Source organism: Eulemur rufifrons, chromosome 7 (assembly GCF_041146395.1).
Source record: "Eulemur rufifrons isolate Redbay chromosome 7, OSU_ERuf_1, whole genome shotgun sequence".
Classification (NCBI taxonomy): Eukaryota; Metazoa; Chordata; class Mammalia; order Primates; family Lemuridae; genus Eulemur; species Eulemur rufifrons.
Genome location: NC_090989.1, coordinates 217,092,006 through 217,109,934, shown reverse-complemented (window position 1 = coordinate 217,109,934; position 17,929 = coordinate 217,092,006). Strand labels below are relative to the sequence as shown.

General features: G+C 39.2%; 1 protein-coding gene across 4 annotated transcripts in view; it reads left to right on the top strand.

Annotated features, from left to right (window-relative positions):
* Positions 1–17,929, top strand: part of PCSK5 (proprotein convertase subtilisin/kexin type 5) — a 413,377-nt gene that overhangs the window by 176,969 nt on the left and 218,479 nt on the right. For all 4 annotated transcript variants that reach the window (XM_069476379.1, XM_069476378.1, XM_069476377.1 and 1 more), the window contains exon 9: positions 10,672–10,772. In XM_069476379.1, coding sequence (XP_069332480.1) covers positions 10,672–10,772 — 101 coding nt within the window. The remainder of the gene's footprint in view (positions 1–10,671; positions 10,773–17,929) is intronic.

Here is a 17,929-nt window from a genome sequence, read left to right as displayed (position 1 = left end):
TGTCATAATCTGTTTATTTAATGTTCACTTTGAAATCCAAAGGGAGAACCATAAATATATATGCACAAGTCATATGTAAAAATAGAAAGTCAGATTAGCTGATGATGCAAGTAATTGTAAATGTTACTAATTCTTTGAAAATGCTTGTCCAGGTCATCCCATTGCAGCATTTAATATGGCCTTAGACATGATACAGCTTCAGTTTTACTGAGGACAAATGATTTAGCCCACATTCACATGGTGATTAGTGGCAGAGAAGAAACTATAATCTAAGCCAGACTCTCTCAGCCCAGTGCCCTATTGCTGTATCTCCACACTGACTTTTAACCTTAGCTTCATGCTTTTGTTTCTAAGTACAGCCAATTCGGTGTGAAAAGCAAAAGTGTACAAGGAAACTAAGAATTCCATTGAGACTATGCTTATGTAACATGGACTAAACCTGTGTAAAAGGTTCTTTTCTGATATTCAGCACAAAGTTTGCCAGATGGAGAAGCACGCAGGTCGTACGAAATCACCTCTTTACCAATATGCCCTGCTCTCTAGGCTTAGAGCCAACTGGTTAAGAGTTCAGGTTGCAGGCCCAGCCTGCACGAGTTTCTTTCACTCTTGAGCTGTTCACTAGCTGGGTGACTTTGGATAAATTACTTAATCTTTCTGTCTCAATGTCCTTATTTATGAAAAGGGAACATTTAATAGTACATGGAGTTATTACAAAGACAATGAGGAAGTCAATAAAAAGTGCTTATTAGGAGAGTGCCTGACCCATTGAAGCTTTAAAAAAGCTCTGACTTTTGGGGTGCCCAGCACTCTACTACTGATCCTAAACTTTGAACACCTTTACACTTGGCTCTTTTCCCGATCATGGTTTTGTAAACTGTCTCAGAACTTGTCTTTCTAAAGTGGAGCTAAGCCGCTGTACCTGACACTTTTTAGAATTTAGCCAAGATCCTTTTTAGAATTTAGCCTTACAGATCCACGCTGGTTTGGGTCACTCTACTGGTGCTACATCTGCCTTTTTCACAGTGGTGAAAATATAGGGGAAGGACACTACCTTCTTCGGCAATTCTTGATCCACATCCATTCAGTTCCACTTGATTTTTGGCTATTTTGTGATTTTTATGTTTGATTTCTCAACTACTTTTTAGTACATTTTTTGTCACGTTTTGTAGATTGATTTAAGTAAAAATGGCCTACTGGTACACATGCACCCATCTTTTGCTAATATTTTCACAATGACTGGTTGTATATATGTGTGTGTGTGTGTGTGTGTGTGTGTATACATATGCACATGTGTGTATATATATATATATGCACATGTGTGTGTGTATATATATATATATATATAAAAATATACACATCTGTGTGTGTGTGTGTGTGTATATATATATATATATATGAGTCCACCTATCACTATCTCCATCATTCATCAATAAGCATAACTCGGAAACACAAAGTAAAATATAAAAGGAGAAAATGCAGGGATGATCAAGTTTTGAAGTTTCTGGCTTTCCTAAGTAGAAAGTAATGCCCCCATGAAATTTTGCCTTCATTATAAAAATGTTATAATCTATAGAAATATCCCTTTGCTTTCAAGTAGGAAGAACTTATGTCTTCTACCTCACGATCAATGTCCACTAGTGCTGAGTGACATCCATCAGTTCTACACCGTGAAATTCCTGATGAAAACTCTCTGGAATGAGAGTTCTCTTCTTTTACTTCTAGAGTCTGAAGTCATCTTAAGTCAGACTCACCATTGCTTCAAAGTAATTATGCCATCTAGTCAGTGCTGTTTTTCCCTGTGGGGCTGTTGCCGTTGGGAGAGTATTGTTAAGTTTTACAAACGCCTTCTCTAAAAGAAGCCTGTAGTCTAATGGGCAAAACATCCAAGAAGGAAGGGTTGCCTGGGTCCCCGGTGGGAGAACACAATATGAAGAGGGGGACGTCAGAATCACTGTTGCAAGATTTACCCCCTAGACTTAACATTCGTGTGCCCTTTGTCACTGTTTGCTGTGATTGCTTGGTAGCTGCTGTGACTCCCATGCCAGGTAGGTGGTGGGGGGTCATTTAGGTTTTTCCCACAGATAGACAATTCCTATCCTAGCTTGCCAGGGAAAGTGGACACCGTAACTAAATGTTAATATCCTCTCATGGGGTCATATACTTTACTTTTTCCTAGTTAATGTTTCTTATATCAAAACCTTCACTTACTCACTTTACATATTTAACTTTTACTTGTTTCTACCCTATATTTAATCTCTTACTCCTATTTTCATAGCAGCAACTTACTAGGAGTTTTTCTCTATCTAGTTCTTAGATTTGCTTATCTTGCCTAAATCCACAGATTACCCCCAGTTAGACAGGAAGTTGGAAGCCATTTGAGATTACAGTCTCTAGCTTTAGACAGGCTGCCCAGTGGCTAAGCAACCTTCAGAGTCTCGATTACTTCATCTGTGAAATGGAGATGATGCCAGCATTGACCTCAGGGTTTCCGTGAAGATGGTAACATACTGAATGTAACGTACCCACGTGGTGCCTGGCACACACGAGCCGCTCAGTGAGTGGCCAGGACTACGGCTACCTACGCCTGTGTAACTTTCTTCATCCTGGGAGGTTAGGTTTGTCGTTTTTCCACCTGTTGTTAACAGAGGTGCTTCTTGCACCTCCATTTTCCCCACCTATAAAATACTGCGATCTGTTCCACCCGTCCCATAAAGAAAGACCACTGTGATCGTGAATATGTTAACAGTTGGAACATGAGTGGAGTTGGCAAGAACATCAGCCTTTTATGGTCCAGCTGACCCCTTTTCCTTCTAGATGTCAGAATGACGAATAATCCTGTGTTGCGCCTGGGACTTTTCCTTCGCCAGGCTTTGAACCCAGAAGCCTGGGGTCCCTTGGTGATGCCCGCATCCTGCTAGTGGCATCTGTGATTGAGTGTTACAGGAATGGCAGTGTCTCCCTTTGTGCTGGGCTTCCTTCCCTGAGCCATTCATTTCCTTTTGTCACTTGCAGCCTCTACAGAAGAGCACAGTTGTGATTCTTCATTCATAGAGCACCTTTGTGGTTTGAACCGAGGCAATTGCTGAGGATCTGAGGAGAGAGGAAAGAACTCCTCTCTGCTTTTGGGAAAGCACATTTGTTAAATAAATTTTACTTTTCCAGGACAAAATGCCTTTTCACAGATCACAAGCAGGAATATCTTGCCATGGATTTCAAAACACAGGGAAGTCTCCATCCCTTGGTTTCCTGCCATTACTACTGGCACAGTTGTGGACCTTGGTATTGCATTCATGCTTTGATAGATTTGGATCAATGATAGCCTTATATCTTATTACAGCAAACAAGGCATTCAAAGTATAGAGATTACAATGATAAGAAGCTCTTTTATAAGCTAAATAGAAGTCATTTGAAATGACTAGTTATTTTAAAGCCGTCTTATGAAATAATGCTTTCATTAGCCTAATTGTTTATATCTTATTACATGTCTGCCATATAATACATTTATAGTTATATTAACATGTTATAAATGTCACATTTTTGCCCTTCTCATATGTGCCTTGCATGGCACTATGCACATTGAATGCATCATCTCATTGTATTCTTAAAACCCCATGTGGGAGGATCATTGTGCCCCTTTACAGATGAGAAAAGTAAAGCTTGAAAGGTTAGAAAAAATACAGGTAGTAACTAGAGGCCAGGAAGGAGAGGGGGAGACTGAGGATGAGGGGAAGAAAGAATCCACATGTACTTATTACCACTGAACTGTACATTTACAATGGTAAAGATGGTAAATTACATATGTATATTTCACCTCAACAAAAAATAAATGAAAATGGAAAATGGGGGGAAAAAAACAGAGCTAGTAAGTGATAGAACCTGGGTTCCAATCAAGTTATGATGAGCATCCAAACCTGTCTTGTCACAAGTGTGCTATCACGTCCTGATACTTTCCGTGGACATCCAGTATGGGGGGCTGTATGAAAACGTGGCACTTACCTGTTTTGTGTTCCTTTCACAGTGATAAACAAACATTTAGAATATACAGGTTTCTATTGTTTTTCACTGCTAAGTCCACTTATTTTGAATTTCCTACCTTTCCCTCTTTTCATACCCCTTCAGACGGTTGGACTCCTTGAAAAAACTAAAGCTGAGATGCTAGTTCCTGCGGCAGCAGAGTTAGCCCTGAGCTCCCAAAGGCAGGCGTATATATGATGTTCAAACCAGGGCACTCTTCCACCAGATTCCACTTCATTTGTGTCTATTCTCAGATTTCACCTCAGAGAGGATTGCCTTCACCCCTTCCTTAAAATAGGGACACTCCCCTCCACCACTCTCTACTCCTTTTACCTGTTCATCTTTTTTTCTAGAGCACTTAGAGCTACTTACCATGATAGTGTGTATTTTCTTATTTACTAACTGTTTTTCATGCTGCAATGAAATGTACTTGAGGATGAAGTCTTTGTTTTGTTCCTTTCCAAAGCCTGAGCTCAATAAATATTTGTGCATCGATGACTGTCAAACATTTAGAGGGTTGGAGGCTGCACACCTTGTGTATGTAGCCACAGGAAGACAGGGAGGTGCTCTATTTCTGTCAGAGAAACTCCTATTGGCAGGTTGGTGAAAATCAAACAGTATTTGACAGGATATTTAGCATAGAAAATTGCCAGCAGGAATCCTGCCACATGATAAAGCTATACATACAACCTTTCTTAGTGTTAAAGAGCCTAAAAGGTCCCATCTTTAACCCCTCACCACCTCCCAAAATTTCTCTGACGTTCTGTTTTATAGATAAAGCTTCCCTCTCATCCCAATCACCCCCATCATTAAATCATCTCTTTCTTTTGGGACTTGTTCAGCCTTTGACTTTTTCTCCTCCTAGTAGTTTGTCTTAGTGATTAGGATACAGAGTCCATCGTATTCCTCCTGGGAGGGGTTCTCTGAGCCAAAGTTTGGAGAATATCAGCTCTGCTTAGCCCTCTCCAGATTTCATTTTATGTATTTGCGTTCAAAACAAACTCGCTGCCTGGGGTATCTCAGAGTTGGCCTGAACGACCAATTCCATGTGGAGGAATTATCTTATTGCTTCTAATGCTTCTGAGCAGCTCCGCGTTTGCTTTTGCAGAAGCACACTGCTCCCTACCCTCTCCCCACCCCCACTGCCCAATTCATGTTTCACATGCAGTCACCGTTGGCACCGCATTGCTCTCTAGCATCTCTCCTTTTGATTTAGAAAATGTCATTATTTTTCATGAGTAAAAGACTCGCGAATCCAGATGTGTTTAGTTTATTTAGAAGTTTGGTTCATATTCTCTAAAGAAGGTTAAAAACTAGAGAAGAAATTTTGTTCCTGAAAAGTTCTGATTTTAACTGTGGGCTGAAGGAGAACCGCCATACCCACTTGCTGACTTGGGCTGGACCTCAAGGCCAGTTCTCCGCCGTTGTTGCCGTGGTCTGGCACTGTTGTCTTTGCGGTAGCAGGTGACTGCTTCTTCTGCTGCCACTGTTTGAGGATTTGGTATCTGCACCGCTTAGCAGCCGGTTAGTAGCTGCGTGCCCTTCGGCAAGTTACTTAGCCCCTTTGAGTCTCCATTTCCTTAGCTAATGAATAGTATAATATCATCCTTGCAGAGTTCCTGTGGGTTTATATTTCATTTTATACAAACGCGTACGCGCGCACACACACATACACACACACCCTCTGGCACATTGCCTCACTGAGAGTTGCTCATGGTGGTAGTTTTAGGAGAAGCTGTGAAACTGGTGATCGCTGGTAATAGGTTGAGCATCCCTAATTCGAAAATCCAAGATACCCCAGTAAGTATTTCCTTGGAGTGTCATTTTGACGCCTAAAAAGTTTCAGATTTTAGAGCACTTCAGATTTTGGATTTTGGATTAGAGATGTTGAACCAGTGTCATGCAAATATTTCAAAACTGGAAAAAATTTGAAATCTGAAAACGTCTGAGTCCCAAGCATTTCAGATAAGGGATAATATTCAACCCGGAGTAGTTGTGAGAGTGATAGCTGTACTTCGTTTTAACCCCTGGATTGTGTATATACACACACACACATAAGATTGATTATAACTTTCTGTAAGTTTTGTTTGGATAGTCAAAAAAGAAGTGACCTTGGCAGTGTTTTCTAATGAGTGGGAGAGTTTAAAGTGTAGAACAAAATAAGTATAAAGGATTTTGATTTTAGTGACTCAACAGCAAATAAATATTGTGCCTCTGTTGGTACATGGAACTGAGCTGAACATTATGGAGATACAAAAATGATACAAGATGGGCTCCTTCTTTAGTGATAGCAACCTCACATTTGTAAACAAAGTCTTACATTTGCACTTCACATTTACAGATTCTTTTAGCAACACAGGAGTGGGATTTTGTATGGACTTGTCATGATTGAATTTTACACCAATCTTTGTGACTTCTGTAGACACAAAAAGCATTCATTGGTTCTCAGTTCCTTTTTTATTTTACTGTGCTTAATAAATCAGCTTCTTCTATTTTATTCATTGACACATTTAACATTTGGTTTCTGCCCTTATCCCCCATAGCTGTGTCTGAAACAGCTTTCTTGGCACATTTCTAATCCAAATCAAAATCAACACCAGAAACAGACAGTAGAATCATTTCATGTTTTAAAAATATCTGTTCAGTTGCTCTTTTAACAAATATGAAACAATATGGCACCTTCAGAATCAAACAGATCACAAGGTATCTGGGAGAGAGAAGCTCTTACCTGTGGGATTGCTATAAGGGCTTGTCGCTTAAGGCCAAAGCCAGTCTGAACTGAAATGCCCTGGAGAATTACATCGACAGGCTACAGTCAAAGGTCCAATCAGCTCAAATGATGAAATGTGAAATATTAGGAAATAAGATATTAGGATGAGTAAAAATGACGGTTCTTCTCAGAGGAGCCTGACGAGACCCTAACAATACATTCCATTTCTCACCAAAGAAAGATGACCTCCCTGACGTTGTGGACTCCAGAAAACCATCTGCTACTGATCCGGAGAGAGGCTGAAAATCTAATTTGCTGATCAGGACAGCTTTGATCTGGCTCAGGGCTTGATGTCTTTTCCAGTTTCCGTCACTCTGATGGGCACAAATGATATTTTCTTGAGCAATCTGAGAAGTTCTTTGGAGAAAAATTCTGTTTCTGATTTGGGTAGAGTCAATTGTGGGAATTTGGAGCATGCAAGATGTACCACCAGGATTGAGACCAAATTCTGAGTCTTTTTTAAAAAAATGGAATCTAAAGTTAAAGTGCTTTATTTTTCCAGCTTTGCATATAGAATCTCTGTACTTGGTGCCCCATGTTGTGGATCGACCGTTGAATGCAACTTTCCTTTGAATTATACTGTCAGATCCTGTATGCATGCATTGTGATTAATGGGGTTACCTCATGTGGTTCCAGTTTTCAGAACATCATTTTTCTTCAAGATTGCATGCTCCTTGGTGGTCTTTGCCTTTTCTCTCTAAAGATAGACATAAAAATTCTCTGGTACTATGGCTTCTGTTAATGATGAAAACCCTGCCTTAGATGTTTCTAGTGATTTACACCTAAATATCACCACCACTGACAATAACTTCCCGTTGAAATGATCCAGCTGGAATTTCCACTTAAAGCAGGAAGAGAAGGGAGTGAGGATGTTTTTGTTTCTTTTCTCCCCATTCCTTTTAACCTTCCCCTTTTCCATCACCTTCCTCCTCCACCCCCCCACCCCTCTTTTGAGAGTACTCACTACTCTCAAATTTCATTTAGTTAAAGTGGTTGAAAAAAATTATGGCACAATCATGATTTGGAATTCCACAAGCTTGCCTACATTAATGGCATTTAACACTTCATTGGTGTTTATGTATAAAAGTACTAAGTAGCTTTTTATTTAAGTATATATTCTATGTATAGATACCTAGTGACTGTATATGGATAGAACATATTTCTATTGCAAACCCTACATCATAAAATTGTGATTGTTCACATTTGAGGTTGGCTGGAAGTGGTTATTTATTACACTTAGCAATGCTACACACACTTGGAGTGTTTATCCTGGATTTGTTTCTGTGCATCGAATGTGTCTGGTGCAGCTGAAGAATAAGCGAGGAGAGCCAAGTGGGAAAACATCATGAAAAATCTTGAATCCAGGCACAAGTCATTGAAAAAAATAAAACTTGGACAAAGGAATGTGACCGTGGGGTGAGGTAAAATGGGAAGAATGCAGGCACAGCCATCTTTCAACAACAGCAGATCTGGAGACTTGGAAACAGGCTGCTTCTGGTGTGCTTGTGCATTGACTTAGGGACAAGGGCTTTGGAAACTAAGGCTGCGGGTTCACCCACAGTTTCAAATGAGACAGAATTACCATTTTAATGATCCAGCAATCCCATTTCTGGCCACAGATTTGGAAGAATTAAAAACAGGATCTCAAAGAGATTTTTGCACACCCATGCACATTTGCAGTATTATTCACAATAGCCAAGATATGGAAGCAACTCACACATCCATCGACAGATAAATGGATAATGGAAATGTTAAATAGTGGAATATTATTCAGCCTTCAAAAGGAAGGGAATTCTGTCATATGCTACAATATGGGTAAATCATGAGGACATTATAGTAAATGCAATGATCCAATTACAAAAAGACAAATACTGTATGATTCCACTTATATAAGATACCTAGAGTAATCATACACATAGAAACAGAAAGTAGAATGGTGGTTGCCAGGAGACGAGGGGAGGCATAATGAGGAATTATTCAGTGGGTACAGAGTTTCAGTCCTGCAAGATGAAAAAATGCTATCAATATTGTACAGCAATGTGCATATAACAATATATATATATAAAATATATATAAACTGCACTGTACACATAAAAATTTGAGGATAAATTTATATGTTTTTTAAAACAATAAAAAAACACCTTTTAAAGGTCAACAACTGAAAGTCCAGAAAGTTTCTCAATATAGAAGTGAGTAAGACTCTATTCACCCAAACATCCTGCAAGCATCAGATGTGACAAGGTCTATTAACCAAGAAACAATTTCTCATGCTTGTCAAACACGCCCACTCTGTCAGGGTTCTTGCACACTAATCAGTTAGCCGGGAAAACAGTGCAAGGATCAACCCCTTCCCCCAGCACCACATCTATGTGGTTCTATATATTTTTGTTCATTCTCCTACTTCTTTTGTATCAGTACGCATACCTACCTGGCACAGATGATAATCTGGAATCATTAGAGGTGTCAAAAGAAACAAAGAAAAGAAAAGAACTGATGGTATCCTGTAAAACTAAATCGTCCAGGATGTCAGTCTAGATCTGTAAGAGGTAATAAAAGAGTCCACTCAGACATCCTCGTGGATATAGAAGAAACTTCTAAGTGAGGGTCCCTTTCTAAGTAGTTATGCAGTACTTTCTTCCTGTGAAGATAAAATGTATATTCGAACCAAATTCAACCAGTGTTCACACTCTTCTTGAAGCCCTTGGAAGGACAGAGCTTTGTTTTCCACAGGCCGGATCTCTCTTCACCTTTCTGCTGACCGTTCACATCAGTTTTCTTCTCTGTAATGTGTGGTAATATCCTTGCCTTGATGCCGAAGAAAGGTTTTCTGATGTCTTCCAGCAACCATAATGACACCACTAACTCATCTCATAGCCTTGTGCATTCTCAGTGGAGGAGGTATTAGCCCCAAGGGGACCAAAAATGGATCATTGTCAGGGAGGGAGGATTTTAGAAATCTTAGAGATAGTATAATGGTTTCCAGAATCTTATTCCATAGTATTTAATTTCCCTTGTTAAGGAGAATTTGAATTTAGTGTTTTTTTCTTAATGAAACACAATAATGAAACAAAAGTTGAGAAACATCACCCTTGGTAGATAGTAATGTTATTCAGCCACAGCTAAAGTGAACTGGATTTAAGCCAAGAGGATAAAAATGATCTAGTTCTCACATTTTGATTAAAAAATAAAAATGGAGAAATAGCTAATCTTCTGTAATATATAAGCGTACGCTTAGTACTGTTATTGCATATTAAGCACACTGGGTTCAGCCTATTTTTAGTATCCATGTTTAATCTTTGAGGAAGTCTTGAGTCATGCATGCAACGTTTCTATGAATTCTAGAAACAGGTCCATAAGCAAAGCTTCCTCCCATGGCAGAGCGAACTTTTGGCTTGAAATCTATAACCCTCTCAAGGTAACAGTTCTGGGAGGGCAGGGACCGGAACCTTTATTCCTTTTGCTACCTATGCCTGGTTCAGGGGTTGGATGTTGATTCAACGTATTTCGTTATTTAAAAATGTTGGGCCAATGAGAGAACTTTAGTTCTAACCAGGACTGGCTCTAGGGTGAGGCAAGTAGGGTGCCTACAGTGCAAAATTTAAGGAGGTATTTGCACAACCTTTATGTTTCAAGCCATGGGCTCAACTTGGTCCTGGCTCTGGTTTTAACAGAAGTGGAGTTCAATTTCCAAACCGTTCCCTTTTCGTAGTTGATCCACACAGGCAATTCTCTGGAAGTGATATGGTTATAGGAGTGTAGGAACAAGGAATTTAAAACAAATATTTCAACACCCTCCATTCCACTTTTATGAGCAAATTTCTTTCTACTTGCATGTGACTCACACTGACCCGAGAGATCTAAAATTTTCACTTCTGTCTTCTATCTAGATCACTACGGATCTGAGGCAGCGTTGCACGGACAACCACACTGGGACATCGGCCTCAGCCCCCATGGCTGCGGGCATCATTGCGCTGGCCCTGGAAGCCAAGTAAGCCTTGATCTCTATATGTCTTCACTGATGACAACCCTTGATCTCAGGGAAAGTTCACTTTTTTCCCTTGTAAATAGTCCCTACCATGATAACTTAGAAATATAATCTTCCCAATCCCACCTTTAAAGCTTCAAAGATTTGGGCTTTAAAAAAAATTCCCCCATATTAAGAAAAAGATATGATTTTGGTTTTATGTGCTTAAAAAAATCAAACTGCCTAATTACTTTATTATGGAGTCATAGAATAAGCGTGCCAGTTGGCTCCAACACTCTTGCCTTGTTGAGGTTTTTATTCTAGTCTGGGAATGTTCCTGAGAGTCCCAGAGAAGCTAGGTCTGCCCACTTCTGGTCCCTTTCTCTGCAGCTCAGCGAGGCAGCTCAGATTCCAGGACAATAGCACTGTCACAGATTAGCTCTGGAAGACAGAATATGTCAAGGTCATATGACAGGAGCCAGGGACAAGAACAACTCACTTATCTCAAATCCTGTGCAATACAGTCAAATTTTTTGTCTAAATGGTTACTTTGAAAAGCCCCCTTGGGCTATTTGTAATATATCCCCTTCTCTTCTTTCTCTAACAATAAATAGATTAATTTGTCTTAACTTGTTAAGAACCTAATACATATCCAAAATCTCTTGTCCTCAGTTTCAAAATCCAAAATGCCTGAAAAACTGACTGTTCTTTTGCATATTTAACACTCACATTCATTTGATGGCAAAGTTTGCCCTGAACTCATTTGAGGCTATTTACAGTCTTTATTTATTCCATTTATTGTGAAAATTTCTAACATTTCACTGCAGAAATATTTATGTATCTGATTATGAGGTGCTGGCTCAGACTTCGCTGGAAGTTTTGTGTAATGTATGTTACGAACACCATCTCTGAAAAAATGTTGAATTCCATACACATCTGGTCCATGGATTTTAGAAAAGGGCCTGTTCTGTGAGGCTCTCCCTGAAGGAGGATCATAAGAAAAAGGAACTGAAATAATGACCTAAGCGTTTTTTTCCAAAAATAGCCTTGCACCCTTGCCCTAGGGAGGAAGGGAAGGACTGGTTCATCTAGTTGTGCCCTGAAGTGGAGCCACAGCAGCAGGTGTCAGGGAAGGAATGCAAGGATGACAGAGAGGCTCAGGATTACAATGAGGATGGTGCCAGTTCATTCTCAGGACACAGGTGGCTTCCCCCACATTGACAGCTGTCCCTCTGCAAGGCAGAGAGCCCATGTTTGGGCAGTTAGGCCTTGACATAATGTGGATACAGTAAGTTGCTAAGTCATGTAAAGCCTTGGACTGAAACAGTGAGAAGAATGCAGGCTCTGGACATGGTGCCGTCTCTTTGGGTGGCTTCCTGCCTGAGCCTTGACATTGAGAGATATCCAAGCCCCCACGAACGTTTGGATTTCTTTCTTTCTGACAAGGTGAAATATGAAGTCATTTCAACATACTATATCTTTTAAGGTGCAAAAATTTTGGGTTTAGCAAGGAACTGGCACTTGTTCTGTTAACTTCTCACTTAACAACTTTTCACTGGGAGGGTTTTGGCAGAAGTCTCAATTTAGTGTGTTTTTAATTTGGTGAACTCTAAGTAGGAGTTTTGAAAAATATATTCTTTTTATTCTGAAATTCTAGGTTGTTTCTCTGGAATATTTTCCTGTCCACAAAATATTGAAGGAATAAAATCAGAAATTCCTCCACTGCCTCCTCCCCCCACAAAAAGACTGTGACCTCAAACTCAGACTTGGCAACCTGATACTGTGACTGTTGCTAAATAGACTTTGGTGATAATCTGTTCTTTTATTACTGTAACTCTATTATTTTCAACAACAATCCTTTTAATCAGTATTTAAGCTGAAATGCAAAATCCTTACTTTATGCTTCAAACAGCTCCCTCTGTAGATAAGATCACTTGGGTCCTGGGGAACAAACACATTGAAAGACTGCAACTGTTTTATTTTCTTTTGCATTTTGAGCATTTTTTTAAGGTTTATTTTTGTCAAAACTGTGATGGGTGGAGGGAAGTTCTCAAAATACAGGCTACCTGGATAATCCACTGGATTTTAAGATTTTAGCAGCTCAGTTCAATCATGGGGCCAAAATAGACGGTAAACTATCTGATAAAATGAGAAACAGTAAACCTTTCCTTGTCACTCCATTGGCTTGTTCTACAGACCAATATTTGCCTGTAAGTGAAGATGAAAATTACGGGAAAGAAATCCAAGTTCATCACTGTTAAACTAGCATCAGCAAGCAGTGGGCCTCCAGCATGGGCGAAGTGTCTCTAAAACTAAACAGTTGTAGAGGGGAGCAAATATGATAGTGACCGAGGCTGTTTTTGCTCTGAACCTAAGCCTAACTCTTGCAAATGTGCCTCACCCGTTTACTCAGCCCCACCCCTCGCCATCTCCTCTTATGCTATTACTTCTCAACACCATTTAAACCTTGGTATTTTGAGACTTAGCCTTTACTATCACGATTTGAAGAGCCAGATCAACAAGATATTCCCTTGCAAGGAAAGAGGAGAGAAAGCCACAGGTAGACAGAATTATGACTCAGGACACTACCCTGCTTTCCAGATGTGCACTGCCGCCCCCACCAGGGTTCTTTGAGTAACTGGATGGGCTTAGCCTTCAGGTGACAAGTTGCAAGCAGAGTCTTCCAGTCCCTCTAACTGCATGTCCCAGGTATCCCTGCACTGTAAGGAGAAATTTATTGTTACTCTGAATATCACCGCATTACAGTATTTACTCTGTAATAGGAGTGTCAGAGAAAACTCCCAGATCCTAAGCTTCCCAGCCTGCTTCCTTTATGTCCCCCAGGCACCTGCCAGCATCAGCAGGACAGTGGCTCCTACTATGGAAGCTACTTCCACCAGTGGCCTCTCTGCCATTTGAAAACCTTCTCGGGAAACAAAGGGAAAAGAAAGCAAGTACAAAACACAGAAACATATAAGCTTGAAGTATCCAGATCTCTTATCCAAACTTAACAAAAGTTTGATGGTGAAAGAACTTTGCTCTGACGGCTAATAGGACTCCCAGGCCATCCTTTTCCTACAGGATGTGTAAGAACACGTGTTGCATCAAACCCCACTCTGGTTTGTCCCCAGACACTTGAATAAAAGTATTGTGCACCCAAAGACTGGACACATTCTCAGTTCCTCTGAAAATCTGCCTCCTTTGCCTTTCTTTCCTGGGTTTGAGCCCCTTTGAGTTGGGTTGTGTTAAGCTCTACAACCACCCCGGACAGTCTCATCATGATTCTTGCCTTTCTGGTAAATGAGATCGTTTCCTCCCTGTTCTCAAAGATGAGTCTAAAAATCATGAACAGTTTTCGAATAAGAGAAAATAATATTATCTTAAAGGAGAGGGAGGAAAAACTCTTTTATGGTGGGGTACCCTCAGCACATATTTATTCGTTCAGAGGTTTTTAATATTTTGGATTTTGTGGATTTGGGGGTAATTTTCTGATTCTTCAGCTGAGTGAATAGGGAACATGTAATCAGTGATTATAAGGGAATTAGTTACCATTTGGGCCATTGCTGCTTAAAATGATGTCTTTTTATATAGCATAACTCCAACAGTTCAAATAAAACCAGTGTGCTAGGAAACGGGTTTCTTAAATGAAGAAAGTAATGAAAGATAACCATACTAATGTTAGGTTAGTAACTTGGGAGAACATCTTACATTTGTAAGGTGTTAGATTGCATCGAGATGCCAGTACTTGTTACTAGTACTCTAGACCTGTGGGAAAGAACAAAAAAGTTTGCTATCAAATGATGTTTCATATCAAATGATTTATAAAGTAAAGTTGAAATAACTCACATTCATAAAAGTACAGAGTGCTCAGAATAATAAACTATGTTCTACTGAAAGTTTTCCTGACCTGAGTCTGCAATTATTAGCAAAGAAAAGCTATTTTAGTGGAGTATTTCCTATGTTAAAATATCAACATTAACTCAGGAAATCCAAAATTTTTAAGTTCACCAAAGAATCCTTTTTGCCTTGAATTGCAACGAGTCTTTTATTGGAAAATTAAAAATACATGTTTAGCAATCAAGAAATGTCCCACTCTGTATAGTGAATGGTAAATAAAAGTGTCTGAGTCAGGTTGAAATTTCTGAAATTATTTAGGACTTATAAAACAGATATTGATGTAGAGAATCTCCCACAAGTCATTGGTTTAAATGACCCAAAAGCCTTTTTCTCAAATTTCGTATCTCAGAGGCCAGTGGAATGCCTTACTTAGAGGAAACCCAATATATCTATATTCAAGTTTAGAAAGTAAACAAATTGAAATGGCAGCTGTTCTTCTATACTAGAAAAACACCTGGTACATATTAAACATTAGCTATCTCTAGTACACTGTATATACACATACATATACACACATTCACATGTTTTAGGTAGGCTCATCCACTTTCTCCTTATTGCCTATCTTTTCCCTCCTTTTACAATTGTTCTGTTACCACTGGTTTATAGAATATACCATATGGGTACACATAAAATATAGGATATATATTAATATAATATAGATTATTACTCTAAGTCATTTAGATAATCTTTATTCTGCAGATATTTGTATATATAATATCTTTCAAAGAAGACTTAAATTCCTTGCAAATAAAAATTGTATTTCATAATATAATTTCTATGTATGTGTACAAATATATTGAACACTACCAAAAAATTAAAGCATCATGCTAGGCATTAAGTTAGGACATAATTCAAATATTTATAAAATATATCACTTGCCTTCAGGGGGTTTTATAATCTCATGAGGGAAGCAAATGTTCACTAACAGATATGCACAAATTATTTAAGAAAGCCAATGGAATGGTGTCAGGGGACAGGTTGTGGAAGGTGGAGGATTTGGCCAAAAATAGAAACGGTCAGCTTTGGTGATTCAAATTTGGATGTTGGTTCCACAGAACTTTTGTATCCTCTATGACACCTAAGCATAATGTATTCAACAAGGTCAGTTTTTAACAAATATTAAATTAATCCATCTAGTTCAACCTTATTTCTTGTGTAATAGTACTGAGTCCTAAGGAAGTTAACAGAATTGTTCCATTTTATACATTAATTATTTTTACCTTGCAGGTCCTTTAGTTGATATTGATTAGTGCCTTCTACCCCCAACGTGCCTCAACCCATCTCTCACTTGTTGACTTACTCTCTAGACTTGGACTTCACCTGGCTATCATACAGACATGACGTTATTCCCTCTCTTAGCTTTCAAGGGAAGTCCCTCTACCTTTTATCTTTGGTGAAGGGATCCTGTGAGACGTGGAAAGGTCAAAATGTGAAAAGTTAAAGAAGAATGGAGCCAAGAAATGATCCACACCATATGCTGTTGATTTCACAAAACCATCCTGAAAACTCATTTCTCAGGAAATTAAACTGACCATCTGCATTTCTTTGAAATCTAAACAGTCCATCTATATAAATTGTGGGCAGTTCTGCTTAGTCAGCCACTCTTAAGCCTTTGCTCCACCTTCCATTGTAATCTGTCTCACCTGTGTATATTTCCAATGCAGGGAAACCATAGGGAAATGACCAAAATATTTGGGATACAGTTGTTGTGAGATGTGAATATGTGGAACAGTTGAGGAGTCTGGAGTCTTGGGCAAGCTGAATTGAAGGAACTCATTGGGGGGCTTCGAATTTCTAGAACAGAGCATGATCAAGAGAGGCCACATAAGAAAGATTTTTTTAGACATAAACATTTCTAAATATTGGGGTTAGCATCTTAGTACTGATTTCTGGTAAACTAGTCTTATCGTCTTTGTTTTTTGTTTTTAATTAAAAACACATTTCAGTTTTAAATGTTCCATTAAAAATATTCCCAAGGGCCACATTCATCTCTATGAGATGTTGCAGTGGGCAGGGAACACAAATGTGTTTGGTTATTGAGGTGAAACTGTAGAGTACATACCAACCCTTGCCTTTGAGAAGAGTTTTATTTATTTCAATTACAACTTAGCACATGGGGGATCCGTGAGAAATACAGGCAGATGTGCCCAGACTACATACAATTACCAGGGTGAAGAAGCAGGTATCACACGCGCCCCTCCTTTCCCATACTATTGGAGTTTCTTATATATTGTAATGTAGTATTTTGGACTTAGAGTTTTGCTAAGATTTTTGGTATGAATGGTTGGGGTGTACTACGTGAGGAGGGTGAGTGAGGAAAATTTAAAGGAAATCAGGAAGGAGGGCAGAAAAGGCTTGTGAGGTACAAACAGCATGCATCCAGACTTGAGGCTGAGCGGCCAGAGAAGGGATGTACTGTCCTGAATTATTCCCTATAGTGAAATAATTGTAACCAGACCCACAGAGCAGTTACCACAGGCCTTCTGCCAGGACTGTGCATGAAAATAGCTTTGTTATGTCTACGTACACATAGACAATACACTCTGTCCTCTAGCACTTCTCAAGTTCAAATTAAATAGAAGCCAATTTTTCCTGGACTCAAGTTTGTACCTTAACTCATGGTTTCAAACAGTACAGCTTCCAAAGGTATCCATTAGAACTGGAAAAGCTCTGGTCAACAGGCTGATTCACCTTGTGTTATCTCGAGATGTAGCTAGTGTGTTCCATCTTATTCCCTAGACAAGGAAACTAAGAAACATGTTGGATGGTTGAGTTGCTCAGAGACTGAACTGAGGACAGAAAAGTTTTTAGGGGATTGTTACCTTCCTCTTTTTGCTTAGCTGTATTTTTAAAAATGTATTATTTTTGAAAGTATTTTATTCTTACTACTGTAATAATAAAGATTGTTTTTTAAGAAGAATAATTGTCAATCCTGTTGGAATCACGAGACTTTTTCCTTGCGTAGCCAGTCAAATATCATTTTCAAGTGTCAAATATTAGAAGTGTGTCACATTATAAATATCCAGTTTGTGTGGGAGCAAGGCAGGTAAACCATTTGGGAAGCTAGTGCAGAAGTACAGGAGAGATTGGGGTAGCCTGAGCAAGGTGATGGCCCTGGGGGTAGAGAGATGTGGGTAGATTTGATGTATATTTTGTAGGTACAGCCAACAGGCAATGAATTATATACGTGCCTTGAGGAAAAGAAAAAAATTCAAGGCTGAGGTCTAGTTTCTTTGCTAAACTTGGGTGGATTGTGGTACCATCTATAGAAATAGATACCATTT